This window comes from Dunckerocampus dactyliophorus, chromosome 13 (assembly GCF_027744805.1).
Source record: "Dunckerocampus dactyliophorus isolate RoL2022-P2 chromosome 13, RoL_Ddac_1.1, whole genome shotgun sequence".
Lineage (NCBI taxonomy): Eukaryota > Metazoa > Chordata > Actinopteri > Syngnathiformes > Syngnathidae > Dunckerocampus > Dunckerocampus dactyliophorus.
This window is the reverse complement of record NC_072831.1, coordinates 6,766,933-6,794,476: the sequence shown is the minus strand read 5'-3', so window position 1 is coordinate 6,794,476 and position 27,544 is coordinate 6,766,933. Positions and strand designations below refer to the sequence as shown.

The 27,544-nt window shown below is 43.1% G+C and overlaps 4 protein-coding genes across 6 annotated transcripts; 1 reads left to right on the top strand and 3 right to left on the bottom strand.

The window, feature by feature from the left end:
• Positions 1 to 1,446: 1,446 nt before the first annotated feature.
• Positions 1,447 to 13,495, bottom strand: ezra (ezrin a). The gene is made up of 12 exons (XM_054797470.1): positions 13,308 to 13,495; positions 11,724 to 11,807; positions 9,634 to 9,729; positions 9,253 to 9,527; positions 9,111 to 9,194; positions 8,055 to 8,201; positions 7,543 to 7,639; positions 5,650 to 5,813; positions 5,450 to 5,580; positions 2,981 to 3,141; positions 2,556 to 2,894; positions 1,447 to 1,879 (listed from the first exon to the last, which is right to left on the bottom strand). Exons 1-12 carry the CDS (start codon positions 13,317 to 13,319, stop codon positions 1,715 to 1,717), a joined length of 1,755 nt encoding a protein of 584 aa, XP_054653445.1. The 5' UTR covers positions 13,320 to 13,495; the 3' UTR covers positions 1,447 to 1,714.
• On the bottom strand, positions 13,345 to 16,573 carry LOC129192696 (tigger transposable element-derived protein 4-like). Its single transcript, XM_054796977.1, has 2 exons — positions 15,091 to 16,573; positions 13,345 to 13,439 (listed from the first exon to the last, which is right to left on the bottom strand). The coding sequence occupies exons 1-2, from the start codon at positions 16,571 to 16,573 to the stop codon at positions 13,345 to 13,347; spliced, it is 1,578 nt and encodes a 525-aa protein (XP_054652952.1).
• Positions 16,574 to 16,701: 128 nt separating this feature from the next.
• nenf (neudesin neurotrophic factor) lies at positions 16,702 to 19,952 on the bottom strand. The gene is made up of 4 exons (XM_054797330.1): positions 18,654 to 19,952; positions 18,503 to 18,563; positions 17,919 to 18,022; positions 16,702 to 16,879 (listed from the first exon to the last, which is right to left on the bottom strand). Exons 1-4 carry the CDS (start codon positions 18,795 to 18,797, stop codon positions 16,703 to 16,705), a joined length of 486 nt encoding a protein of 161 aa, XP_054653305.1. The 5' UTR covers positions 18,798 to 19,952; the 3' UTR covers position 16,702.
• Positions 18,529 to 27,232, top strand: pacc1 (proton activated chloride channel 1). 3 transcript variants are annotated; one of them, XM_054797327.1, is made up of 8 exons: positions 18,529 to 20,458; positions 21,553 to 21,640; positions 21,863 to 22,072; positions 22,969 to 23,123; positions 23,183 to 23,343; positions 25,203 to 25,344; positions 25,416 to 25,523; positions 26,206 to 27,232. In XM_054797327.1, exons 1-8 carry the CDS (start codon positions 20,429 to 20,431, stop codon positions 26,383 to 26,385), a joined length of 1,074 nt encoding a protein of 357 aa, XP_054653302.1. In that variant the 5' UTR covers positions 18,529 to 20,428; the 3' UTR covers positions 26,386 to 27,232. The 3 variants fall into 3 exon arrangements, with proteins under 3 accessions (XP_054653302.1, XP_054653304.1, XP_054653303.1); XM_054797329.1 differs by having other exon boundaries at positions 18,531 to 20,458; positions 23,204 to 23,343; positions 26,206 to 27,231; XM_054797328.1 differs by having other exon boundaries at positions 18,532 to 20,458; positions 23,201 to 23,343; positions 26,206 to 27,230.
• Positions 27,233 to 27,544: the final 312 nt, after the last annotated feature.

Sequence of the window (27,544 nt, the reverse complement as noted above, 5' to 3'; positions counted from 1 at the left end):
ATGCTAAGATTAGTGTAGTAGCATTTTTTGCCATTTTCATAGCTTGACACTTATGTAAACACTTACCACTATTGTGCTAGGTGTTAGCATGCTAACGTTGGCATGTTAGCACTGTTAGCATGCTGACATGAGCAATTTATATATGTAGATGACATAAATGTAGGACTAATATATATATGGTGTAAATCACAATATGGGGGGAACTATGGCGCTTGGCGGAGGTCTGCGCTCTCCAAATTTTTTTTCTAGTTATTAATTACATTTTGTCACTATGTGGGATTAGGACTGAGAAAAAAAATCATTGAATCAACTTTGGTATATGGCTGTAGGATGTGGAACAAGTGAATAGGGATGGAGATGAAGGTGATGTGAATAATTGCTGACATGGTTGTGTCAACTAAATGATAAGCATTCAATGCATAAAAAGTCGCTTTCACCCACACTGTACCCGCTCTACTGTATGTTTTATTTTGGCTTCAGCTGTATTGCGTGAACGATGGCATGCCGCAGTATGAATGGAAATCGGATGTGTGTTTATGTTGATTTTACTTCACCCCCGTGTGAGGCAGTCGAGTCAACCGTGGGAAGACGTCGTTTACTGCGAAATGACAAAACAAATATTCACTTTCTGTCTCTTGGACTGGCGGCTGCTTGCTATTGGGTGGGTTTCCAGGTGCGGGTTGCAAGGATACGTGTAAAAATGGACCGCATTACCCCTGTGCTTACATATCTTGGAAGACAAAACAAACCTACTGCTATTTTTATGTGCACTGTTGGCACTGGCTACTTCCTGAAGATGCTGTGCTACTTTTAGAACTGGCTGCGATGCAGATGGCCAAGACTTTGGAAATAAAGCAGACTTTAAGTCAACATTGAAATCCTCCAAAGTCCATCTCAAACAGAAACACCTGGAATGAGAACAACTGCTGTTTCCCATCCATGACAACCACGAGTGTTTGCAAGTTTAGGCATCTTGTCAAGGGACAATACCATAGAAAGTAAAGGTGGAAAGAGTTTAGAGTAGTCAGCGTACAGCTTGTGTAGCGGCATAGATTTTCTATCCGCTGAAAATGAGTCAATTTGACAATGCATGATATGCCGCATGCCGTTATGCATCATCAAACTCAGAAAGAAAAAGGGAGGGCGATGATGCTCTGCTTCACAACGTCATAGTAGGCTACATGGCGTATAGGTGTGGCACTCATGCAGCCTCAGACCGAGACACACTTACCTTGCTAGTCACTTGTGTTGGCGGCTATTTAGACAGTATAAAACTGTACTGCTGTGCAAGCTGCACACTGGCTACTCTAAGTGATATGTACTTGCTGTAGTATTGTCAAGATGGAATAGAAATATTAGCTGAAATGTGCGGGCTGTGCTGACTTTTTGCCAGATACTGCATACATGTAACTAATACATGTGACTAAAATGGGCAAGGACAACATCTGAAGCGACAATAACTCTTTTTATTAATTGTGAGGCAGATCAGACGGCAAAATTTCCTCATAAGAAAAATAAAATAGTTAAATTTTTGGAAACAGCTGCTCAAAACTACATAACTACACACTTTCAATTGTGTTCAAATGTCATTTGTACAGTACATTGTTAGTTTTAAAATGCAGCACAGTGGAGACATTTGAGTGCTTACACGTCAATCACGCCAAGGCCCTCCCCTTCATGAGGTATTTGTATTCAGACAACCTCCCGCAGGCTCCTACAAGGCCTCGAACTCGTCGATTCTCTGCTTAGTGTTGCCCTGGCGGATCTGGCGCAGGGTCTTGTACTTGTCGCGGCCGACTCGCACGTTGTCGGCGTGCTGCAGGTCGTTGCGGGTCTTCTTGTTCTGGTCCCGCGACTCCTCCAGCTCTGAGCTCAGGGCCTGGGGAGGCAAGCAGGAAGAAAACTTGATTTAGTTCTTTTTAAAATGTATTTTTCACATTTGGCTGTTACAGTCTGCTCGCACTGCGGCCAAATGGGGCCCGTCAGGTCCAGTAGATGGCGCTGTGGACGTTCTATGGACATTTTGACCTCCCCGAGCGCAAAAAGGACAGTGTGAGGGGTTATGTTTCGATGATTTACATAAAAACGACATTTCCACAAAGCTAAGAAGAGGAGTAGTACATGGGCCAGGCTAGGATCCGTTACATCTTGATGTGGATAAAGCTGGCTTGAGGCCTTTCCTTTTCGATTTTGACAGTTCTAGTCTGCTTGCATTGGGGCCAAGTGGTGCAGCGACCCATCAGATCCAGCAGATGGGGCTGTAGTGAAAAACAATCTAGCTTGATACCCACCTGCACCTCATTTTTAGTCATTTAAATAGAGTTCTGTGTCCCGCCCTGTGCCGTCCTACTTTGTTTTTTCTACATTTTTCCTTCATTTTAATAGAAATATATCAAACCATTTTTTCCTCTGGCCTGTAGGAAATCATGTAAATAGAGATAATCTGTTCCAGGGTAAAAGTGCGGCCACCATAGAATCTTTACCGTTAAGTAACAGTATAACATGCCGAGCTGTCACACAAGCGTAAAAAGAAGTTAACCGCTAAATCAGCTCACCCTGAGTTTGGCCTGCAGGCGCTCGTTCTTCTCGGCCTCAGTGAGCCGCTCCTCCTCCTGGCGGTGGTCGTTGATGCCCTGCATGTGCAGCTCAGCGCTGTAGGTGCTGTTCTCCTCGCTGTGCTCGTGGTCGCTTTCGCTGTCCGACGAGGAGGAGGAGCCGGGCGCGGCGGCGGGAGTCGAGCTGGTCATCACGTTGCGCAGCTCCTCCTGCGTCTTCATCAAGTTCTCCTCCACCTCTTTAGCCTTGATGTGCCACGTGTCGGCCTCCTCCTCCTTGACCCTCTTGGCCTCCTCCAGCAGTAAGATCTTGGCGCTGTACTCGGCCAGCTCTGTGGCCTAATGACAGAACGATTGAGGAGTCACATGACGTCACGGCGTTGTTCAACACGACACAAAAAGATGTGAGCACAGCCTCGGCTCACCAGCTGCTCCTGGCTCTTCATCTGGTCCTCGGCCTGCCTGGCCAGCTCCTCTTTGGCGATGATGGCTTCCATCCTCTCAGCCTCCAGCCGGGCCGCCTCCTGCTCCACCTTCCTCCTCTCCTCCTCCAACCTCATTGCCCTGTCCAGCTGCTCCTGGAGCTCTGCAGCAACCACCAAAGAGCCCCTTGTGATGTCATCAAAGTGTGCCAAATATACACATTCAACTCATTTGTCCTGTATGCATCATGCATAGTTTGACCTCCCCCAAGCGAAAAAGACAAATGAAGGGGTTATGTTTTGTGGCTGTTTGTTGTTTGGCTGGTGAGTGAGGAGGGTTATGCAGCAACGACATTTCAACAAAACTTTGGAGAGGGCTAGCGCAGGGGCCAAAACAGAATCAATTACATTTGGGTGCAGATGCGGATAAAATGTTATTTTTCACTTTACAGTCCAATTGAATTGCCAAGTGGTGCAGTGACACACTACAGCCAGCAGATGGAGCTGCTTGGACAAAAGTAGGCTTTGTGTGACCATCGCCAAGATAGCTACTGACTGCTTCCCAAACTTTTCTCAGTCGCGTACCCCTTCAGACATTTGACTTGCAGCCATGTGCCCCCTACTGCTGCACACTTAAAAACATAAACCATTTTTACATTTCATTAAATGGAAATATTAAACGTGATTAAATGGTTAATTCATTTTATAGTAAGTCATTCTGGTTCAGAAATCTGTATTGCAGACGGTCACCGAGCACTGATAAAAAGATAAGATGTGAATTTCTCTTGGAGATGAATAAAGTATCTAAGTATTGGACCTACATATCTTTTCTTTCAGCAGGATGTTGGGATCCTTGCGTTTAAACGGGTTGAACTTGACCTTCACTTTTGTCCACTTGCAATCGCTATGATTTCCATCCATCCATCCATTTTCTATGCCGCTTATCCCCATTAGGGATCGCTAGGATTTATGTCTGCATATTAATTTGATACCAAATTGAAAGGGAAAGTTGAACAAACGCGATAAAGCAGTATCCAAAGTACAAAAATACATACAAGCAGCGATTAAAGCCTCATTTTCACGCTCTCATCCTGACACGCACATACTGTACATTGACAGGTTTTCACGGGGATTGGAACACCAATATAAGTTAAACCTTCAAGATTAAACACTCTTAATACACAACATAATCATCAAACTTACTGACTTATTCATATGACTCACACAGAACTTCATGCCGTGTCTCCTTCCTTCTTTCTGCTACCACCATGAGATCGTGCTCTGAGGCTTTCAGGTGCGCTCGTAATTGTGAGTGTTAGGCGGTAATTGTTCATTTTTACTAAGGTACCCGCAGTGACAATTGGTGTACCCCACTTTGGGAAGCCAGGGGGGGCGTAGAACACTACGCGTCTCAATCAAGTCAGGCATGCTGAGGATTGTTCCGCTTTGGTGAAGGTCTGTGGCAGCCTACTACCCTACACACAGTATGTTCAGGTACTTCTACTCAGGTACTACTACCCTACACACAGTATGTTCAGGTACTTGTGCAGTTGGGTCCAAAGTGCGGCTTGGAGGTCATTTGCGGCCCGCAACTCTTTTTGTATTGGCCTGAGGCACATTGTAGAAATAAAATGAAACACTTAAAAAAACAGCAAAAGTGGGGAAAATAGAGAAAAAAGGCACAATGTAAAGAAAAAAGTTGAAATGTTGTTACTAATATTGAATAATGTAAAGCAGGGGTGTCCAAACTTTTTCCAGCGAGGGCCACATAGTGAAAAATGAAAGGATGCAAGGGCCACTTTGATATTTTGTAACGCAACACATTGAGATGTGCTAAGAAGCTAGAGTGTATGTAGCTCAAGAAAAACTGCATTTCACCTTTGTAATATGGGTGAAATGCTACTAAAAATGACCTTTTTTCCGTCCATCCATCAATCCATTTTCTATACCGCTTATCCTCATTAGGGTCGCGGGGGCATGCTGGAACCTATCCCAGCTGACTTTGGGCAACAGGCAGGGTACACCCTGGACTGGTGGCCAGCCAATGGCAGGGCACATATAGACAAACAACCATTCACACTCACATTCATACCTATGGACAATTTAGAGTCTCCAATTAACCCAACATGCATGTTTTTGGAATGTGGGAGGAAACCGGAGTACCCGGAGAAAACCCACACACGCACGGGGAGAACATGCAAACTCCACACAGAGATGGCCAACTAAGATTCAAACCCAAGTCTTCCCGACTTCCAGACTGTGACTGTGTGGCCAACATGCTAACCACTAGACCACCGTGTGGCCCTGGCTTTAAAGATGTCAAAAAAGTTGCATTTTTATGAAATAGAATAAAATAAATATCAAAGTGGCCCCCGGCATCCTTTGATTTTTCTGTGTGTGGCCCTTAGTACGAGGGGTACACTAATTGAAGCCCCCCAAAATGCAAATGAGCAGCAAAGGGCAGCCACTCACCCCTCTCGGCCCTCTTGGTGGTCTCCTCGTACTGTTGGAGCTTCATCATCAGATCCTGCTTCTCCTGCTCCATCTGCTCCTTCTCCTTCTCAATGGCCTCCCTCCTCTTCTTCTCTCCTTCCAGCTGATCCCTGATCGGGGGTACGTGTTAGACATGTCAGGTGATGGTTACGCAGCCTTTTTGGATGTCCCGCGCTTGCCTCTCCATCTTCTTCTGCAGCCTCTCCTCCTTGGCCTGGGCCTTCATCTGCTGCACCTCGATGGTGTCGGTCTTGCGGCGGCGCATGTACAGCTCGTGGTTGCCCATGCACAGCTGCAGGATGCGCTTGTTGACTCGCAGGCGCGGCGCGTAGAAAATGAAATCCTGCCAAAAAAAAAAACGAAAACAAATTGCAGTTTGGGCTCTTGTAATACGGATGATTCTGCTGCGTTAGCTTCACAGTGCTCAGATCATTAGAGCTGCCACAATTAATCAATGCTAGTTAATTATAAGTTGACATGACTAAGACTAATGTAATGTCATGTAATGATGGTTATTACATGGATGATTATTTCCATAATATTGGAACTTTTCCCCACTGTAATTTTCCAAAAATGACAACTTGAATTTGTTTTATTTTCTTCTCATAATATTACGACTTAAAAAAAAAACTTTAACATTTCAACTCTACACCACTAAAATTACATTATTTTTTACATTATTTTTCCGCATATGACATGTTTATTCTTGTAAAATTGCAACCTTTTTCTTATTTCTCGTAATTATGAGTTTATTCCCATAATATTTTGATTTTATTTTCGTGACATTCTAACTTTTTCCGCAACCTAATATTCCAAAAATGACAACTTCATTTGTTGTTTTGTTTTGTTGTTCATAAAATTACAGCCTTTTTTTGAAAAATAATGTCGTTCTCTGATATTTCAACTTGTGCTACTAAAATGACATTATTTTTCTTCACAATATTACGACGTCATTCTCTTAAAATTACGACCTTTTCTGGTTAAATTTCAACTTTTTTCTCTTCATATTTTCACATTATTCTTGTAAGATGACTGCTGAGGTTTCAATTTCTGCTGTTGTTTTAGTTTTCTTCTTAAATCATATTTTTAGAATGTGCCGCAGGCTAATAAAAAACAGCCACGTGCCACAAATGGCCCCTGAGCCGCACTTTGGGCAGCCTGCATCACACAGTATTGCCTACTAGAAATGAGCAGCTACTGATTAGTGAGCTAAAATGTGTTTATTTTCCATGTTAACTCACAGCACTGTCTTTTTGCAGATTAAGTAAACGCTGTATGAAGTCACGTCAACTTTAAGGGCATCCTATCGTAACAAACTGCCACGCATTCGACAGTATTGATAATTATGAGAATGCTAGCCGTCCACGTGGCTAACGTTATGCTAGTAAGGTACGTTAACGTTCATCTCATCGATTTGGGTGCCGTCGGAGATGTTTTTTGTGGTAACGAGTACACGTCACGGTGTTCAGCTTGCCGTTGAGCCTGAAATGCTCCCACACTTTTGACGTTTTGTGTCTGTTTTTTTCATTTCGTTTTCCTTCAAGTTTCGTCACCCTGTCGTTCTCTCTCACCTCGTCAACCTTCCCGCTCCTTCAACTAAACACTCGCTTCCTTCTTCTTCCTCTGGGTGGGTGACGTAAGCGATTCCTCGAGGAAGAAAACAATGGAGGTACTCGAATTACTCGAGGAATTGTTCCACGCCTAATCGATTATTCAATTAATGCTATTAATACTAACTATTTTGGCGCTCGATTAATCGTTTTTTGATATTAAAATGTCAATATCCTCCGATTTCAGCGTGTGAAATTTTAATATTTTTACATTTTTTTCATCATTATTTGAAAGCAGACCTGTTTGACATCGTTTGACTTTGGAAATGTCAAAGTGATGTCAAGTGATGGACATTTTTGTTTCTTTTCTGATATGTTGCGGAACAAACCACTAGCCGTTGGTGTTTGGTTCATATTGATTTGGTCCGTCTTGGGCCGAACCGATCACTCGATTCATCGAAACAACAAGCTTCAGATTATTGCTATTAATAACAAAGATGCATAACGCATGTAAACACTTACAGGAGACTTCTTGTCAATGGGCTTGATGAGGAACTTCTTATCATTGAAGGAAATGTTCCTAATTTCACTCCAGGGGAAGCCGATCTTTGGGGTCATCCTGAGAGATGAGAACATGAACATTAAAAAAATAATAGTGTGGTTTGTTGAATTATAGTTCTAGATTGCTGCACTCTGGTAGTTAAAGGGACAGTTGGGATTTTTTTGACATGAAGTCCCCATCCCCATCAGCAGTGTAGTGCCATCAACGGTGACGTACCCCCCGCTGTGTCCTGTGAGCGGAGTTCTGGTCGGATTTCCCTGCTGATGCACTACACTGCTGATGGGGACGTCATGTCAAAAAATACAAACTATTCCTTTAACTGCAAATAAGCATGATAGTTCAGTGACCTCTCCAAACAAATCACCGTCAGAATGAAGGAGGAGGTCAATGACCGAAAGGTGCGCCGGCATGTGTGTGTGTGTCACCAGGTCAACACACGCCAAACAAATGTTTTGCGACCCGGGTGTCCCACCTGTCCTCCTTCTCGTAGATGTTGAGGCCCAGAGCGTCCACGCCCAACCAGAGGTCCGTGCCTTTCTTGTTCTTGATCTCAAAGTAGTTGATGCCGTACATCTCCAAGTCCTGAGCGATCTTCAGGTACTCGATCATGGCCTCGTCCCTGTTGGTGTCAGACAAAGTCATGTCAAATGATATGTTTACCGTAATTACCGTATAAAATGCACCTGTGTTTAAGCCGCACCAACTAAATTTAGAGAGAAAAGCAGCACAAGTCCGTGACTCACGGTGTCATCTGAGAAAGAACACTAAACTCATCACACAGCAACTTAACACTCAAAAGGTAGGTAATAAATACACAAGTACCAATACGAGTTTAGAATAAAACAACAACTATTTTCACGGCTTTCCATCATGCAAAGCATTTCATTGGCCGTGGCTGCCAGGGCACTGCAATGTTTCATTCATGCCTCTGTCCACCAGAGGGAGTAAGGAGTAGTAGCTGTGAAGTAAAGAAGATGCCACGAGATTAGAACCTAGCCATAAATTAGCCACACCGCTGTATAAGCCGTAGGGTCCAAAGTTTAAGAAAAAATTAGCCACTTATACACCGGAAATTACGGGAGCTGTGTCCAAGTGCCTTAGAGAGGCTAGGCTGACTCCCGGCAGTGCCTTTAAGGAAACTTAATGTTCTAACAGTAATAAGTGTCCCTAAAACCTGTTTAAGAGCACCAAATGCGAAAAAAATCTATCATGTCCCTCACTTGTTTGCTCCACTTTTGAGAGAAGAGGCGCCGAAACGCTCGCTTTTGAAGTTGCGCTTTTCATGACGTTGTGAAGAAAAAACCTGCCTTCTTCCTTCTTCATGGACATGATATACCGCCTCTGACTAGCTGGATGAGCCATGAGTCTGCCCCGTGTGGGTACCGTGTACGCCCACCACCTTTTTAAAGAGAAGGCTTCACTACACATATCAAAATTCAGCCTGGAGCTCTGCCAACTATCAATATCCTCCTCCTTGAGCTTGGTGGAGGCAATAAAAAAAAGAAGAGACTGATCCAACTGGACTTACTTCATCATGCATCCATGCTCCTCATGCCAGACCTGAATCTTGTCCTCCCACTGCTCCTTGGACAGACTGTGTTGCTCCAGAACTCTGAGGAAGCAGACGGGTTAGCGATGGTGTTGTTGTCTTGAGGTTTGTGTCGTCTCACCTGTGGGACATCAGGCGCTCTGAGGACATGTAACCTGGGTGGTGGACCGACTTCTTGTACTCGCCGTATTTGGCTTGGATGGCGTACGACGCCAGCAGGACGGCCGACTCGGGGGGACAGTAGATCTCCTCCCCGAGAATGTCCTCCTTCACCTGCAGGTAGAAGAGTTTCCGCGTGACGTCCTGGATCAGCTCCTCGGACACGTCCTCCGGGTAATACTTGGCCCTGAGCTTGAACTGCAGGGGGGTCTCCTTCTTCACGTCCTGGGACATCACCTGAGGCCAAGATGAGGCTTATGAGGGGTTGTTTCCCTGCATCGTTGGGGTTAGCAGTTGAAACGTTTATGTTGGAGCGTGACAGCAGAACACAAGAACATAGAACCTTTTTGTCAGAGTTGAGCCACGTGATGAAACCTTTGCCATCCACAAACTGGAGCCCAAAGTACCAAGTCTCACGCAGTCCGATGGTCCTGGCCACCTACAGGAAAAACATGATGTGTTGCGCACTATGTAGACAAAAATATTGGGACACATACAGGGCATGTGGGTGGACATGATGTTGGTCCTGAGAGAGCGCATGGCCGCACTTTTGTTTCATTATGATGATTTCTGCCTTTTTGCACTCTTGACAATTAGCTTCACCGGGACACTTAGGCTCCGCCCCTCTCTCTCTCTTTCTCTCTCTCTTTCTCTCGCTCCCTCTTGATTCCAATCAGTTAACCTCTTTCGTGTCACTGCTGACGAGTTCAGTTTATTTACTTTCTTTGGTTCTCTTCTCTTTTCGCTTGCATTTTTCTCAGCAATGTTTCAGATTTTCAAACAAATGTAAATATTAGTCAATGACAACACAACTGAACACAAAATGCAGTTTTTAAATTAAACTTTTTTATTATTTAGGGAGAAAAAATCCAAAGCTACATGGCCCTGTGTGAAAAAGTGATTGCCCCCTAAACCTAATACCTGGTTGGGCCACCCTTAGCAGCAACAACTGCAATCAAGCGTTTGTGATAACTTGCAATGAGTCTCTTACAGCGCTGTGGAGGAATTTTGGCCCCCTCATCTTTGCAGAATTGTTGTCATTCAGCCACATTGGAGGGTTTTCCAGCATGAACACCTTTTTAAGGTCATGCCACAGCATCTCAATAGGATTCAGGTCAGGACTTTGACTAGGCCACTCCAAAGTCTTCATTTTGTTTTTCTTCAGCCATTCAGAGGTGGACTTGCTGGTGTGTTTTGGATCATTGTCCTGCTGCAGAACCCAAGATGGTTTCAGCTTGAGGTCACCAACAGATGGTCGGACATTCTCCTTCGGGATTTTATGGAAGACAGCAGAATTCATGGTTCCATTTATCACAGCAAGTCTTCCAGGTCCTGAAGCAGCAAAACAGCCCCAGACCATCACACTACCACCACCATATTTTACTGTTAGTATGATGTTCTTTTTCTGAAATGCAGCATTACTTTTACCCCAGATGTAATGAGACACACCTTCCAAAAAGTTCACCTTTTGTCTCGTCAGACCACAGAGTATTTTCCCAAAGGTCTTGGGGATCATCAAGATGTTTTCTGGCAAAATTGAGACGAGCCTTAATGTTCTTTTTGTTCAGCAGTGATTTTCATCTTGTAACTCTGCCATGCAGGCCGTTTTTGTCCAGTGTCTTTCTTCTGGTGGAGTCAGGAACGCGGACCTTAACTGAGGCAAGTGAGGCCTGCACTGCAGTTCTTTAGGTGTTTTTGAGGGGTCTTTTGTGACCTCTTGGATGAGTCGTCGCTGCGCTGTTGGGGTAATTTTGGTTGGCCAGCAGCTCCTGGCAAGCTTTACCACTGTTCCATGTTTTCACCATTTGTGGATAATAGCTCTCACTGTGGTTCGCTGCAGTCCCAAAGCTTTAGAAATGGCTTCATAACCTTTTCCACACTGATAGATCTCAATTAATCTCAGTTAAGTTTAACAGGAGGGCAATCACTTTTTCACACAGGACCATCTCGGTTTGGATTTTTTTTTTCTCCCTTAGTAATAAAAAGTTTCATTTAAAAACTGCATTTTGTGTTCAGTTGTGTTGTCATGAACTAATATTGAAATTTGTTGATGATCTGAAACATTTAAGTGTGACAAACATGTAAAAAAATCAGAAATCAGGAAGGGGGCAAACACTTTTTCACACCACTGTGTATATACTGTATAACATTGAAAAGAAATATATGTCTTACAGTGTTAAAGTAGCTGGGCCGTGCTTCATTTTGATTTTAGAGCAGTTTGCAGAATTTTGTATTTTTTCCCCTCTTGACTCTTTCCCTGTTAGGGGGTCAATGGCATGAGTGGTTTTGGCTTAGTTCCGCTGGATGCCTTTCCTGATGCAACCTGGGCAGGGAATGGACCCATGCCCTCTGCCATAAAAGGCACAAGCGTGTACCATTGCACCACTTCCTTGCTGTTATGTTTAATATTTTGCTGATGAGAGAGGTGCAGACCTGGTCAAAGAGCTGCTTCCCCGTGGTGTTGGGGTGGAAGGAAAACTCCAGCTCTGCGTCCATGGTGGTGACGCGAACATTGACCTGCGGAGAAAGGTTGTAGAGTCATGTGACAGGACAGCTCCTCCCGTTGCAAAAATGCTCCTGTAACTGCAAACAGCCTTCTATGACCGCACGAAAATATTAATAATATTGAGCGTTCACCTTCCGGAAAAAGCAACTTTGGTGGGGGAAAAATGTGTAAATAATTGCCTTTTAATGTGGAAGTGGTTTGTTCATAAACCATAATTGCTCACTATCTCATTAGACTTTGGACCGCTGTCGCCAAGTGGAAATGCCTGAATGCTAAGCTATGTGGCTAACTACACCTTGATGCTCTTAGCATTTAGCAACCTGCCCGACAGCAAAAGTGATACAGATACAGATTTGGTTTGGTTCCTAAATGACAAACAAATGAGGAGGAAGAGGAACTCCTTGTGACTGTGCCTGCCTGGAGGCCGGATTTGGTTACGCAATGCTTTTTATGAACTTGCACTGAAGCACGCCCCGAGGCCGCCATAAAGATAAACCCACTGGAAGTTGGGCAACAAAACTGGAACTGTTTCCATCACCGCCCTCTGGGATATCCATACCACATCCATACTTTTCATCCAAATTAGCAACAAAAAAACATCTTTGTTAATCATTCCATAACAATGACAACGCAAATCCACTTCGTTACATTTTATTCCAGAAGAAGACAGGAAATACCTGCTGCATGAGTCATGATTTCAGCTTAAGGTGTCAACTTGACCTCTTGAGTAAGGCTTCATTATGTACAGATGTAGAACGTGTTTATACTGTAAGTGCACAGTTAAAGGCTTGCTAGTATCTCATTTTCCCTGGTTGGAAAATTGATTTTCAAGCCAAAAGTCACAAGCAAAGTGACTGTGAGCTGATTTCTCGCACTGTTTCTGCCCTGGAATGTGTGCGGTTTACACCGGTCAAACTCTGCTTCTGGTTAATGAGTATGTTCGGGCCGGTCCTCTTCCAGGGCAAGGCCCACCCAGATGCTTTTGTTCTATCAGCTGTTGAAATAATGCTGTGCGACCAGAAATGAAGTTTAACAATTTAATCCTCTATCGAAGTGAGTACAAAACAATTCCAAGGCCAGGGCACTGGAGGAAATCAGCTGTTGCGAACCAAAGCCCGAAGAAGCCGTGAGCATTTCCTCCCGATTTATTTCTATTAAAACTCTTTCTCTCCTCCTATTGGGTGTTTTTTTGTTGGCCTCCTTCAGCAAGTAATGTCCTTCAACTAGACAATGTGATCAAGAGAAGAAATCTAAGTGGGAGATGTGTCCTTCGACTAGACTGTGTGTGTGTTCAGTATAATAACCAACAGGATGTGATATCCAAGCGATATATTGTGTCTTCTTTTCTGAGGAGGATAGAGCGTACGTCTATTCAGACTTAACACACAATTCCAGTCAGGTGGAAAGCCGACACATTCAAAAGTCGATCGTGTTCTACAGATTTTCAACCTACAAAGGCATTGTTTCTCTGTTGTGGTTCATGATTTGATAAGCCAGCAGAAGCGTCTTACCGTTTTGGGCATCTCGGCAGAGGTCGTTGGCACTCGGCTAGCAGAAAGAAGGAAGGTGTTTCCCAGGTGGACTGAGGCTGCAGTGGCCAACTCCCAGCAGAGCGTCCACCTGATAAGGAGGGCGAGCTCGGGCTGCGGATGGAGGGCAGGGCGTGCACCCTTTGAACCAGGCTGTGACGTCGTGCCTGTGACTTGGTTACTATCGTGCAAACAGAAAGGAGATGTCCACCTGCTGCGCCGGGGGGGGGGACTGACCTTCGCTCGGAGCAGGGCGGGCTGCTAAAAGCGCGCTTCTTATGCTCCAGCATACCCCCGCGACCTTAGTGAGGATTAATTGAGGCATTCATAGGACACAATCAAAGATGTTGACATAGTATTCTACACTGGTCACTAGGTGTCAGTCATGTTACTGTCATTTCTGCACCAGATTCGATTGCTGGGAACAACAGGCTTTTATTGCAGGTTTGAATGATCTCTCAACAGGCACAATAACACAAGCCACTGTTGTAACTCACGCCAAGATAAAACTCAACTCTGAACCCCCGACACCACTTCCTGTCCACCCGCCGCTCAGCTTCACTAGGGAACACATTTAAAGCAACACACACAAGCACGAGTCTTATTTATGTCTTCAATGGCTCATTTACTCTTATGTTATTATTTACTCTTATTACTATATGGGTAATACAAGTGTAAAGGTGACTATCAGGGTGTTATTTCATGTCTAGAGAGCTCTAATAGTGTGAAAAAACGTATTTAGGAGGCCGTAAGCACCTTTTTTTATGCTCGAACTACGGCAAACGGATAATTGGTTCCAGACCCAACTGTGATTAGTGAATTTCCGCTAAGTGGGATTCAATATTAACAAAATTAATATTTTTGTAGTTAGAGCATTGAAAACCTGTTTAACTTTCTAAATATGATTTTTATTATTATTATAGCCCTGTAGACATGAAATAACAACGCTATTGTCACTCCTATTATTTTTTGTTTACACCACATTGCACAGGCTGTGGGATCACTACAGAGACATAAGAGATGGACGCTGCTCATAGCATATAGCAAGCTACCAAGCTAACTAGTTAGCCTCCAAATTGTTAGTTCTAAACTTAAGAAAGTATTTTCAAACGGAGTGGGGAAGAAGGACAAAGTCAGAAGCCAGAGAAATGTACCACTTCCACAGGGTATAAGAGGAGAACTTTTCACTTAATCTTTGTCGGACATGCCATGGCTGGGTCCATGCAGTGTTCAGGTAACGTAATCTACATTTGATCAATGTATAGCCTAGCGACCAAAACACTCCGTATAACTTGTCTTTAACACTTGGCCATAGTCAACTACGAAACAGATCATTTTTGAAAAACCCAGAAGGTGCGATGTTCGAACCGCGATGTAGCGAGGGACGACTGAACAGCCATTGCTTGCACACTTTAGACTCTGGTCAGACACGATGATGAAGCATTTTTCAACCTACAGCAGCTTTTTGACATCACTTTGTTCATGCGTGCTCAAAAACTACATTGTAATAATCAAAGAAAAGCAGCATTTTAATACATGTATTTGTGTTTTATTGAATTTCAATTGCAACACAAAAATAAAAGCCAAACACACAAACCCTATTGTTATTGCAGTTTCTCATCAGCAGTAAGATCAAACATGCATATAAGCATTTCAAATTTCAGGATTTCATGATGCAGTTAAGTTGAGGTACTTGCATTCTTTTTCAAAAATCTATTCACAGTGAGAAGCTGAAGATTTTCAAATTGCTTCCTTTGCAACATACCACTGACATCTTCAATGTTTCTCAACAGTTCTTCATCGCCGCTTATCATGGCAAATGTTCGGAGTACTTCTGCAGCTTGTAGCGCATCTTTCATGGTCGGTGGTGGCGAGTTGGTGGGGGGTACATCCTCTTCATTCCCAGCATCAACGGTATCATCCGACTTGCTCGCGACGGACTGTAAAATGTCTTTGTCGGTGCAGGGTGCTGAACATTCCAAATCCTCTTCCTGAGGGTTACATCTGTCTTTGAAGCCTTCCCGGTCCAGTCCAATGGCAGAATAAAAGGGCTTGTCGTCTTCGTCATCTTCCATGATGTCGTCAGGCTGGAAGCCCTCGAAAACTTTCACGTCATCTTTGCCGTCAGCGGTGAAGGCTCGGAAGAAACAACTACGAATCGTTTCTGGTTTTACGGCATCCCAAGCTTTCCTCAATGAGTACATGGCCCCTAGCAGATCTTCCCTGAATGTTCCATTGGCTTCAAGAAATGACAGCTTTTTCTTGGTGAGCATTTTTCTGTAGTGGAATTTCAGTGTACGGATGATCCCCCGGTTCATGGGTTGGGTGGCTGACGTGTAGTTTGGGGGGAGGAAGACCAGTTTTATCGCTTGCAGACCTTCCACGTGTGGATGGGCCGAGCAGTTATCAACAATTAAAACAATTTTGCGCTGCTGAATGACCATCTGGCGATCCAACTGCTGAATCCATGTGGTGAACAAAGCGGGAGTCATCCAGGCTTTTTTACTGTGATTATATTTCAGCGGTAAACGCTCAACGTGTTTCAGACAAAATGGCTTGTTGAACTTCCCAATGAGAAACAAAGGGACTTTATCACTGCCGTCCATGTTTGCAGTCACCATGAGCGTGACGCGATCTTTAGGTTGTTTGCCCTCAACTCCTGATTCGCCGTTGGTTGTGTTCGTGTAATCTGGTGTGCATTTTAAAAAGAGAGCCGTTTCGTCTGCGTTGTAGATGTCTCTGGGCTGATAATCCGACAAGATTTTGGCAAGACGCTCTTTCCACTCACCCGGTTGGGACAAACCGTTGTCTTTCCCTTCACCGCACACACGCTTGTACGTCAAGTTGTAGCGTTGCTTAAACCGAGTAAACCAGCCATTGGAGGGAATGAAGTTGCCAACTCCGAGGTCTCTGGCGAACTGTTCCGCTTTCTGCGAAAGCAAGTCCCGTCGAATGGGAAAGGTCGGATGTTTCTTACGGACGTCGCAGTACCATAAGTACAGGGCTTTCTCCACGTCAGGGTTTTTTGGCAGCTTCATTTTCTTACTGTTGAAGTTGGCACTTCCAGACTCGTATTGCTCTTTAATTTTGGTGGCATGTTTGATCCAGCCGCTCAGAGTGTTGCGCTTGACATTGAACTGTTCCTGGACCGTAGACCGCGCAGTACCTCCTTCCACAGCCTTTACCGCCCGGTACTTAATATCTAAAGTGTGCAGTTCCAATTTCCGTTTTTGTCCGTGCTCAGACATTTTCTGCACTAGTCCATCAACTACTAATATTTTAGTACTAAAAACAACACGGTGGACCAGGACTTCAACGGGTTGTCGTCATAAACGGGTTCCACTGTACAAAAGTAGAAAAGGTAAGGAGATCTGAGGTTAAAACTCGTCTTTGATCTTAAAGTGCGGCTGGTCTTCAGGTTTGAAGTCTTCGTTGGGGCTTCCGTCCTTGTTGAGGATACGTGCGGCCGTGTAGCCCACGATGGGATACTTGGCTTTGTAGGTGCCTTCAAAGACGCTGTCCAGAGCCTTCAGCTGCTCCTCCGTTAGGCCTGTCTGTCACGGAAAAGACATTTACAACAAAATCATTACATTGCTGAGAAGAAAGTAACAGCTATCAGTATTGGGTTTCAAAATAAAAGCAGACGTGGCATTTTAAGTAATGCTGTGACGGATTACAGTTGATCACTAACTCTTTAAATGAGTCCACGCGCCACGCGAATGTTGGGCATAATAATCGAAATAATCGTGTCTTGAAGCAATTTAGGCTAAAATGCACGCAGTCCTTGACAGCAACCAGCAGAGGCGCTGTCGATTCGGACTTGACTAATTTGCAGCCTGAGCAACAACATCAAATTAAAATCACAAAATGAATACAGACCCACCATCCACCAATACGAGCCTGGAGTTTGTTTTTCAGAGAGAAGATTATTACGTCGCTGTCTGGTGTGTGTGGTAACAGGTAGTGTGCTGGTATGAATTAACTTGAGGTTGTGCACCGACAAATATGCACATCAAACCTTACTTTTATGCATTCCCACGTTGTATCAGCATTTGAGATCAAATATGAGGTGAAAGAAAAAATGTAAAAATACAGTATAGTAGTCTATCGGTGAATTTTTCTTGGAGATAAATAAAGTATATCTATCTATCTACTGTATCTATCTATCTTTCTATTTGTGGAGCTTGGGAGAACGTTAGCGCACACATACACAATGGTGCGTTCAAGGACAGTTGAACATGTGGGACGGGTCGCCGCTCGCAACAAACAACATATACAGTACATGCAACAACTATAGGATTTGTAACTGTAATGTCCCATATGTCCAAAATTGATATGCATTGACATAAAATTCGGCGTAGTTATTTACAAATGTATTTTTAAAAGTGTTTTTATTTTATTTTTTTTATCATTGCACCTGAAATTTGCTTCTTTATGTATTCCCCCCCCCCCCCACATCTTGGCTCATGATGCGCCACGCCTCTACCCACTTCCATAGGAATGCATCTGTTAACTAGTGTTTGCACAGTCCCGCTAACAAACAATAGAACACAATTATAGGAGGCGGTCACAGTGAAGTTGTCAAACACTCACAGTATCTGACTTCAGGTCTTCGGGATCGAGGGACATCTTCGCTACAGCTCGAGTGGAGTCCTTGCCAACCAAGGCGTTATAGGCCGCGTTTTTGCCATAAAACTCTGAAATGATACAGTACATAGGAAAGGTGTGTATTTGGAGGCTTGTACTGATGCAGAACTTAATGCTGTGTACCAGTAACTTGTCATTTTGACATAATAAAACATTGTCCCAAGAATCACACTGGTACCACCCAGAAAGTAGTCTGCTAACTAACAAAGAGAAAGCTAACTATTTTGCACGTGTTTGATCAATAGTTTGGGGTATTTTTTGTAACAGTCATTCATTCCTAAGCCACTGAAAAAAACACATTTGTCCAAAGCCCTGTGTGATGGACATGAGAACGCACCATCACTACTACTTATGCATATATGATGTTTAATGCAACAAATGCGTCAAAATTCAGACATACATGTATGTATCAAATAAGAAAAACGTGTAGTATCACAATTACGGATTTCATCGGCTCTCAAGATGATGAACAGTCCTAAAACGACACATTCACCACATATGACGTCACAACGGCATTCGAAATGAAGCACCTTTTCCTCTGGTAACATCGAACACCACCCCTTTTACTGCCATGTAGATGGGTTCTGCCTCCTGTGAAGGCAACGTAGCATGCATGGATTGATGGCTGGATGGAGGCACAAACACTTAACGAGAACGTCATTGATGTGAAAGGAGTTATACCTGGCTTCCGTCGTACCGCTTGAGCTCTTCTTCAGTGAATAATCTCACAGGCTTGGTGGCTGGTTTGTATTTTAACTTGACGTCGTCTGCCAAAGCAAGGCTAATAAATACAGTCAAGAACAGGCTAGCTCCGGCTGTTGCCATGGTAGAGTGTTTGTTTGTTGGACGCGGAAATGAACTCGCCGTTTCACTTCCTTGTCGCTTCTAAATATGGTCAATGGTGCCTTTGGAGTAGTAGGAATTGTCGCCGCTAGTGTAGGACGGCCCAAATCCATGTTTAATAGAGGCAGCCTTGATTGGAAAATGTGGACTGGATTTCTGAAGGTGCATTATAAAGTGTATTGAAGTAATTTCATTGACCTACCATTAGTAGTGGTCAATGTTGCTGTTTTCCGTGATCAGTTAAGGTCAGTGTTGCTGTGTCCACTGAAGGCAGCAAGCTATTGTGGCGACGTCACAATGTTCCCAAAATATACGTAACAGTAGATACATATACTATACATTTATGTATTAGAATATATAAGTGTATTGGAGCCACACAACAAAAGGTATTTGTGAAAATAAACATTAGAGATGTTAAAATAAACCCGAAATCTCAAGCTTGTGGCAGACGTCTGAATGGCACTGCAAGTATTACGTGACCGATTACGTTGGTAGCGTCATAGTTTCAGCGCGCATTGACGGCTCAAAACGGATTGTCGGCTGTCGGCTTGACAGGTTGTTTTGGAGCTAACTTGTGTATATAATAACCACCAAGCTAATGAACAATGCGAGCTTGTAAGGAGAACATAGGCTAGGTTTTTGTGCGTTATTGATGGCGACCAGTGCTTCACACCTCTGTTTAATGACATAGGTTGCTTTGACTTCACTCTTCCACCAGATGTACCTAATGTTGCTTTCACTGAAGCACAAAGCTCCGAATCTGCTCTGGCACAATTTGAAGGAAAGCCTGAAAGCTTCATGTTTGTCAAGCATTGAAGAGAACTGAACAAATTAGAACCGGTCACGATCCAATACCGATACTACAATGGTGTGGAAAATGTCGACATTTGGATTCGTTCACATACCTCTACTACAGTCTTCATAATTTCATGGGTAATGTTCTGCTTTTTTACTGATAATAAGCGAGAAAAGACGAGTGCAACTAACAATCGACAGTATTTACAGTTCCGGAAACGCGTACATAAATTTCAATGGTAAATGGTCTCTCACTTGTATATATATTAAATTTAGTGCTTCTACGTAAATAACTCATTCTTCGCTACTCCACACTTGTTTTGGTTGTTGCGTTCTTCTTCGTCTGCTTCGAGTGGGCACATTGCGCGTGTGCCTTGTCTTCTTCTGCTGTAGGATTTATACAGCGCCGCACACAGGCTGGCGTGTGTACTACACAGTTTTTAGCCACGTTAAGTGTTGATTACTGTATTTACCAATACGATAAGAAATATAACTTTTAGAAAGCGACAAAGACAAATAATTTTTTTGTTTCTTTCTTCGTCAGTCAGGTTTCTTAGTTCTTCTTAGCCAGGACCCAATTAAGACACGTCAAGGACACAAACCTTTGACTTTGGCACCCTAAGGGCGTGTCTTCCTATCATGGGAGGGTCGTCTGTTTCCAAACCTCCTCCTCCTCCTCCTCGCAGTGTGCTTTCCTGTCCTCGCTTTTTGTGATCTACATGTGTCTTTTAAAAATGTTGACTGAAAGCTGTCCTCCGAGTTGAAAAAACTCCAAAAGTCCTTTTTTGGAGAAATAGTCCTAGCGAGGAACCAAAGGAATGCTCGGCAAAGACAACGCATACCAAGAGGTAGGTATTACACACCGCTTTACTTTTATCTACATACTTTATTGTGTGGTTTGAGTGAATAAAGACACAACTTGTACTCAAATGATGATTGTGTGTGTGTGTGTGTGTGTGTGTGTGTGTGTGTGTGTGTGTGTGTGTGTGTGTGTGTGTGTGTGTTGTGTTGTGTCCTGCACGCTTGACGTCATGTGACGGCAAGTGCAGGAAAAGGAGCTTCCTGCAGAAACGAGCTGACTTGACGTTTTTTTGTATGAAAATCTCCCTGTTACTAAATCGTTACTTATGTCTTTGTTTAATAACTGATGATTTTACTGCACTGCCTTACAGCCCAAAACGTTGTCACCTCTGTAAGCACTGAGGTGAATGACCCGAAGAACCTTTACAACTTTGTAACTGTTGGCTTTACGGCAGTTCAGTCGTTTTTTGTTTAATTGCTGTGCTGGCACAGCAAAGTGAATTCATTGTCCAATACAAGTGTAGTATTTTGATCTTTTAGATGAGTTTACTAAATTTGTGTGTAAACTGTAAACTTATTATTCTTATAAGTATTTTTTAATTGTCTTATATACGTTTTTTTTCTAAATAAAATGATGAATATGTATCATAGGGTGAAATGATTCACAAAAAGTATGCAAAATATAACACATAATATTGCTTAATATGTGTAATATACATAATACTAGAAAAAATGACATATATATAATATACTGTGTAGTTGTATTACAATTAAACAGTAAATTGCCATTTATTTTTAACGTTAATTTCATATTCTTATAACTGATCCTTTTCACAGGTCAATGAAAGCCCACTATTGCAATAATAGATGATACAGCCATTATCAAACAGTTGTTTTTAAGTTTTTTCCACTTAATAATGTCAAAAATGGAGGCGCATGAGGTCCATCTTGCAAATCACTTGGGTTTCATTGTTTTTAGGTATTAATTTAAACCTTGGTTAACTTCTTTTTACACTTTTATGACAGTCAAGACTATTGAATAAAGATGTTATGATTATTATTGCTATTATTATTATTATTATTATTATTATTATTATTATTCTGATTATTTCCTAATTGAAGAATCGCTTGTTCTTTGCAGTTCAGCGATGATGACAATGCAGAAAACAACACAGCGTCTCCAGACCGCTTTGGAGACATCAAGGATCACGACGACAGCATTTCACCAGGTAGGAACCTTGTTTAGGACCATGTATGTAGCCTTTTAGCACTGGAACAGGTAGAAAGGGTTACCTTGGGGCCCAATAATTAGTCCTATGGGATACATTAGTGTGCATTGAACCTTGGCGAACAGTAATGAAATCCCGCTGTACCTCAAGAGCTAACGGATTTAAGTCAAACATCCCTTTTTACGACTTCGGCCTCATGTTTCCTTTACTGTGTGGTCGCAGAGGACGACGTGAGGAGCAGCATGTTGTCCATGATGGTGAGCAAGACGTGCCTGAAGAACGTCTTCACAGTGGTGCTCATCTTCATCTATGTGCTACTGACGGCTGTGGCCGCCTTTCTGGCCTACCAGACCATCTCCGACTTTCTGGATAAGGTCAACCATCCCGTCATGTCGGTCACCTATAAGGAGGTGGACACCTTCTCCCCACCGGGTTGGTACTACGTGAATCATTCACAGGGAGTTTCATGACTTAGTTAGCAGGCAAAGTGAAACTTAAACATCGTTTTGGTATCGTCAAAGCACTCTGGTGTACACTTGCGTAAAGGAAAAGTTTTGCGACTTAAAGGAAAGCGTCTGTGTAGGCTCTCAGTCGTACAGGAGTTGTCCATCGAGGAAAAGGCTTCTTGAGACGTACTTCTGTGAAGAAGGTGTCGGACGTTTAAAGGAAAATTGTGGATTTGCATGACTGTTTTGAATTATGTGTCTCAAGATGTACAACCTCTTGTCACATACGAAGTCAAGCGAATTCGCCCCAGAATGATGACGTTTTTGTTGTTCGAACAGCATTTTCTGGGATTAACAGTGAATAGCTAATCATAGTAGAAATGCCTAACTACACCTGAGACTCACCAATGCGGTGGCATGACCTAAAACGGTTTCCTCAGGCTGAAATTTCGATGACACCAACTGACACCGCTTACTTGCGGCACTATTTGTTTTGAACCACAACAATGCTATTGCAAAAGTTCGCTAAGGGCTAAAAATTGTAATAATCCTTCCTCGTTAGATTCAACTCCTTCCAAAAGCTGAATGTTGGGCTTGTCCACGACATGTGAGCTATTCATTTTTCTCAACCAACTAAAAAAAGCTTACTTGTTCTGAATGGCACACAAATAGCAAAGGCGCCATGCACCGGCATCGCAGGAAGTTCGTAGCACTTAAAAGTGGGATTTCAGTGTAAAAGTGGCCGATTGTGTCCAATCCCATTGCTCCACAGTCATCCAAGAGGCATATGTCTATTGTATATGGGGGTTGCTATGGTATTTCTTTTTGCCTGCATCATTTCTGAGGCAGCAACATTTCCTAGTTTAGCTAAGTTTGTTGCAGGAATCACTCTGTATCCCGGGAACGCCCAGCTGCTGAGCTGCCACCACCATCGCCATGACAACATCCCACCCCTAGTGGACCCCGGAAAGCCCCAAGTAGGGGACTGCCTCATCACAGAGGTTACCTACGTAGGACCCTTCTCCAATCAAACACAGGTCAGTCCTGAAATGTTGCATCATCCTCTCAACAATAACATGGCGCAGTCGGTGAGCAGTCGGTGCCGATGTCGCAGAAGAAGGCGCTGGTGGTCCGCGGCCCATCGGACGTCAGGAACAAAGAGCTGATCTTCATGCAGTTTGGTCAGAACAAAACGGAGGAGGACTTCAGCGCCATCACCTACATGCTGTTCGCTAAGTATAGCGACCTCGCAGACAGGTAATGGCATCAGAGTCCGGCAGCTTTATGTAGCTCTATATATATATAGATATATACAGTATATAGATAGATAGATAGATAGATAGATAGATAGATATCAATATGAACACAGTGGTGTGAAAAAGTGTTTGCCCCCTTCCTGATTTCTTATTTTTTTCACATGTTTGTCACACTCAAAATGTTTCAGATCAGCTTATTATTATTAAAGGAGGGGAAAAAAATCCAAATCCAAAGCTACATGGCCCTGTGTGAAAAAGTGATTGCCCCCTAAACCTAATAACTGGTTGGGCCACCCTTAGCAGCAACAACTGCAATCAAGCGTTTGTGATAACTTGCAATGAGTCTCTTACAGCGCTGTGGAGGAATTTTGGCCCACTCATCTTTGCAGAATTGTTGTCATTCAGCCACATTGGAGGGTTTTCCAGCATGAACACCTTTTTAAGGTCATGCCACAGCATCTCAATAGGATTCAGGTCAGGACTTTGACTAGGCCACTCCAAAGTCTTCATTTGGTTTTTCTTCAGCCATTCAGAGGTGGACTTGCTGGTGTGTTTTGGATCATTGTCCTGCTGCAGAACCCAAGTTGGTTTCAGCTTGAGGTCGCCAACAGATGGCCGGACATTCTCCTTCAGGATTTTTTGGTAGACAGCAGAATTCATGGTTCCATTTATCACAGCAAGTCTTCCAGGTCCTGAAGCAGCAAAACAGCCCCAGACCATCACACTACCACCACCATATTTTATTGTTGGTATGATGTTCTTTTTCTGAAATGCGGCGTTACTTTTACGCCAGATGTAATGGGACACCCATTATTTTCCCAAAGGTCTTGGGGATCACCAAGATGTTTTCTGGCAAAATTGAGATGAGCCTTAATGTTCTTTTTGTTCAGCAGTGGTTTTGGTCTTGGAACTCTGCCATGCAGGCCGTTTTTGCCCAGTGTCTTTCTTATGGTGGAGTCATGAACACTGACCTTAACTGAGGCAAGTGAGGCCTGCAGTTCTTCGGATGTTGTTGTGGGGTCTTTTGTGACCTCTTGGATGACTCGTTGCTGTGCTCTTGGGGTCATTTTGGTTGGCCGGCCACTCCTGGGAAGGTTGACCACTGTTCCATGTTTTTGTCATTTGTGGATAATGGCTCTCACTGTGGTTCGCTGGAGTCCCAAAGCTTTACAAATGGCTTTATCACCTTTTCCACACTGATAGATCTCAATTAATCTCAATTAAGTTATGTTATCAGGACGAGGTAAACACTTTCTGTAATAATATTACAATAATAATATATTAATATCAACATTTGTGTTTCGTTGTTGTGCCTTTTTGCTCTATTTTTCCCATTTTTTGCTGGGGTTTTTTTAGCGTCTTAGTTTTTTCTGTACAACGTGCCACGGGCCAACAGTAGATGAGTCATGGGCTCCACTTTAAGGGAAACCCTTGTCTGTGTGTGAATTTTGTTTTGCCTAAAACATCAAGATAATAGGTCTGCTTTCATGGAAGACTAAGGAAATTTAAAAATATTCACATTTAAGAGGCTGAAATCAGGAGATATTTATATTTTGAAATCAAGAAACAACCAAAAGAGTTGTCGATTAATTGGATAATCGATTAATCACCGATTGTTGCAGCTCTAGTATGAATTATAAAATGCTTTTACTAAAAATCTGTAGTATATGCAAAGTCCATAGTACAATGTAAAATGAATAAAACACATATAGAGTACGAGAATATCATGATTTATAAATAATATGAAGAGCTATGTTTTGTTTTCCACTTTCTCGTGTACGCCAAACATCAAAGTGAAAAGAAATGAACTTGTTATGCATAATGAGTATTGTAAGTGATAACTTGTGACGCTGTCTCCAGTGTGAATAAATCCGAGTTCATGAGGCACTGTGAGAGGAATTACTCCACATGGACTTTGTCCGGGGGATTCCGAACCTGGGTCAAGATGTCCTTGGTGAGGACGACGGGGAAAAGCAACGAATCTGTGCAGTTTCTTCAAGAGGTACGTACAGGAGGCGGCTTCAAGGTGTTTGTCCACAGCTTCAGTGCGAATGATCGCTGACTGTCTTCCAGTCTACTGTGGTCAAATTTAACGACAGGAGGCCGGAGTCTGAGAGAAGCACCAAGCTGTTCTTTGCTGTTTTTGAGTGGAGGGATCCTTTTATGCAAGAAATTCGACTGGTAGGTTCCTCTAAAGTGCGGCCTGGGGGCAATTTGCTGCCTACGGCATTTTAAAAAAAAAAAGTCATTTTTAACAAAAAAAAAAGTAATCTCGAAAAAAGTTGTCATCTAACAAGAACAAGTCGTAATTTTACGAGAATAACATCGTAACATGAGGGAAAAATAATGTCATTTTCATCGCATAATGTTGAAATATTAAAGAAAAAAAGATGTCTTTTTTTTAAGTCGTAATATTGTGACAAACAAAACAAAATAAAGCTGTCATTTTTGCAAAATTAGGTTGCTACATTAGGTTGTTACGAGAATAAAGTCATAAATAAAATAAAGTTGTTTCCAGAAGGTAGGCTTTTTTTGCACCACCAGTATGCCATCCATCCTTTTTCTGTGCCGCTGATCCTCACTAGAGTCATGGGTATGCTGGAGCCTATCCCAGCTGAATTTGGGTGAGAGGCGGGGTACACCCTGGACTGGTCGCCAGCCAATGGCAGGGCACATATAGACAAACAACCATTCACACTCACATTCATACCTATGGACAATTTAGAGTTAGAATTAACCTGACATGCGTCTCCAGATTGTGTGGCTAAACATGCTAACCACTAGGCCACCGTGCGGCCTTGGAACAGTACTATTTTGTAAAAACGTCTTTTTTGGGAGGGTTTCACTGGAGTTTTCTTTCTAGATTGTGACTGCAAATGCATGGAGTTCGGTGGCCATTCTTTGTGGCGTTTTCATGGCTTTCTTCAAGGCGGCCAATTTTGCCAAACTGAGCGTCCAGTGGATCATCAGAATGCGCAGGAGGCACCAGAGGAACAAGGTCAAGGAGCTCAACCCTATCACGGAGGAGGGTTCATCCAAGTGATTGTGTTTCTGTTCAACTTGCAGTCAGTGCGGAGCTTTTAATTTGTTACTGCATTAAAAAGGGGGGGGGGGGGGGGGCTCAGTCACATCTTTGCTGCGGCCAGTAGCTACATTTCCAAATCTGAGGCATTTCTTGCCATTAACATTTCTGCAAAGGCAGTTTTTATGCACACAAATGAACATTTTACTGAAAGACACTGAACATGTTTATTGTTCTGATGCTTTATTGTATGAGTAAAGCTGAATGAAACTTGGGATTGTTGCACATGTTTATTGCCTTATTCCAAAAAATATTGCAATTGATGTGTCCACAAACACTATACATCACCAATCTCAGTTGTATGTTGATCAAGGGAATTGTAATTTGCACTGTTTTTTGTTGTAGTGATCTGCTCTTAATAGTGTTGTTGCTTTGCATAGTCATAGCAAGCACCGTTGTTGTGTTTATTCTATCAGTTTTGAAATGACTAGAATTTGTCACAATAAAATATGCAGTATTTTTATGCCTATAACTTGCAGTGTTATTGTGTTCCTCCGTGCAGCATTAGCTGAACAAGAAATCACCAGTGCAAATGTTGTACAGTATTAAGTGTTACGCCTACACAGACGCTATTAAAGTCACGAGGAGGCGATTGATCAACAAGCTTTTTATTGCTAAGAAATAATGGCTACTGCCGTTAGTGGCTCTTTCCCAACTGACCCCAAACGATACGCCCCCCACCTCGGTGCGTTCAGGGCAAAACATGGATGTCAGCATAACTTCAGGGTCGTTACAATATTGTTTTTAAGTGAACAATAGTTGTCTTTCATAAAAGTGGGACTGATACAAAGGAAATTTACACATATGGCATCACTGGTCTGACAACAAGACAACACGTTTGTTCGCTTGTTGCGTTTTACCTCGCAAAGGTGCATTTTCCTTAGCGACTTTCTCCTCTCCCACTGTGCAGCGACGTCATTGAACGCCGCTTCCGTTGCCGGCCAGTAGTGATGGACATTTCGTCTCTTTTTAGAGAGCCCGTTCTTTTGGATCGGCTCACCAAAAAGAGACGACTCTTTCGGGCTCACCTCACCCTACTTTGTCAAGGAATCCGGGAGAAAGTTAACTTTGGAGAGACTGGCGCCAATGGTCTGAGCAAAACAATTATAAAACGGCAGAT

Bases quoted from the DNA above. Each gene is read 5' to 3' on its own strand.
- pacc1 (XM_054797327.1), top strand. From the start codon at position 20,429: ATGCTCGGCAAAGACAACGCATACCAAGAG. The intron at 20,459-21,552 runs GTAGGTATTACA...TGTTCTTTGCAG, and splicing joins AAGACAACGCATACCAAGAG to TTCAGCGATGATGACAATGC. The intron at 25,345-25,415 runs GTACGTACAGGA...ACTGTCTTCCAG, and splicing joins CTGTGCAGTTTCTTCAAGAG to TCTACTGTGGTCAAATTTAA.
- nenf (XM_054797330.1), bottom strand. From the start codon at position 18,797: ATGGCAACAGCCGGAGCTAGCCTGTTCTTGACTGTATTTATTAGCCTT. The intron at 18,023-18,502 runs GTGCTTCATTTC...GTATCATTTCAG, and splicing joins CGATGTTACCAGAGGAAAAG to AGTTTTATGGCAAAAACGCG. The intron at 16,880-17,918 runs GTGAGTGTTTGA...TTTCCGTGACAG, and splicing joins AAGACCTGAAGTCAGATACT to ACAGGCCTAACGGAGGAGCA.
- LOC129192696 (XM_054796977.1), bottom strand. From the start codon at position 16,573: ATGTCTGAGCACGGACAAAAACGGAAATTGGAACTGCACACTTTAGAT. The intron at 13,440-15,090 runs GTATGTTGCAAA...CTCCATCCGCAG, and splicing joins AAACATTGAAGATGTCAGTG to CCCGAGCTCGCCCTCCTTAT.
- ezra (XM_054797470.1), bottom strand. The intron at 9,528-9,633 runs GTTCTATGTTCT...TCTTGGCCTCAG, and splicing joins GGCTCAACTCTGACAAAAAG to GTGATGTCCCAGGACGTGAA. The intron at 3,142-5,449 runs GTGAGTGGCTGC...TGGTTGCTGCAG, and splicing joins CACCAAGAGGGCCGAGAGGG to AGCTCCAGGAGCAGCTGGAC.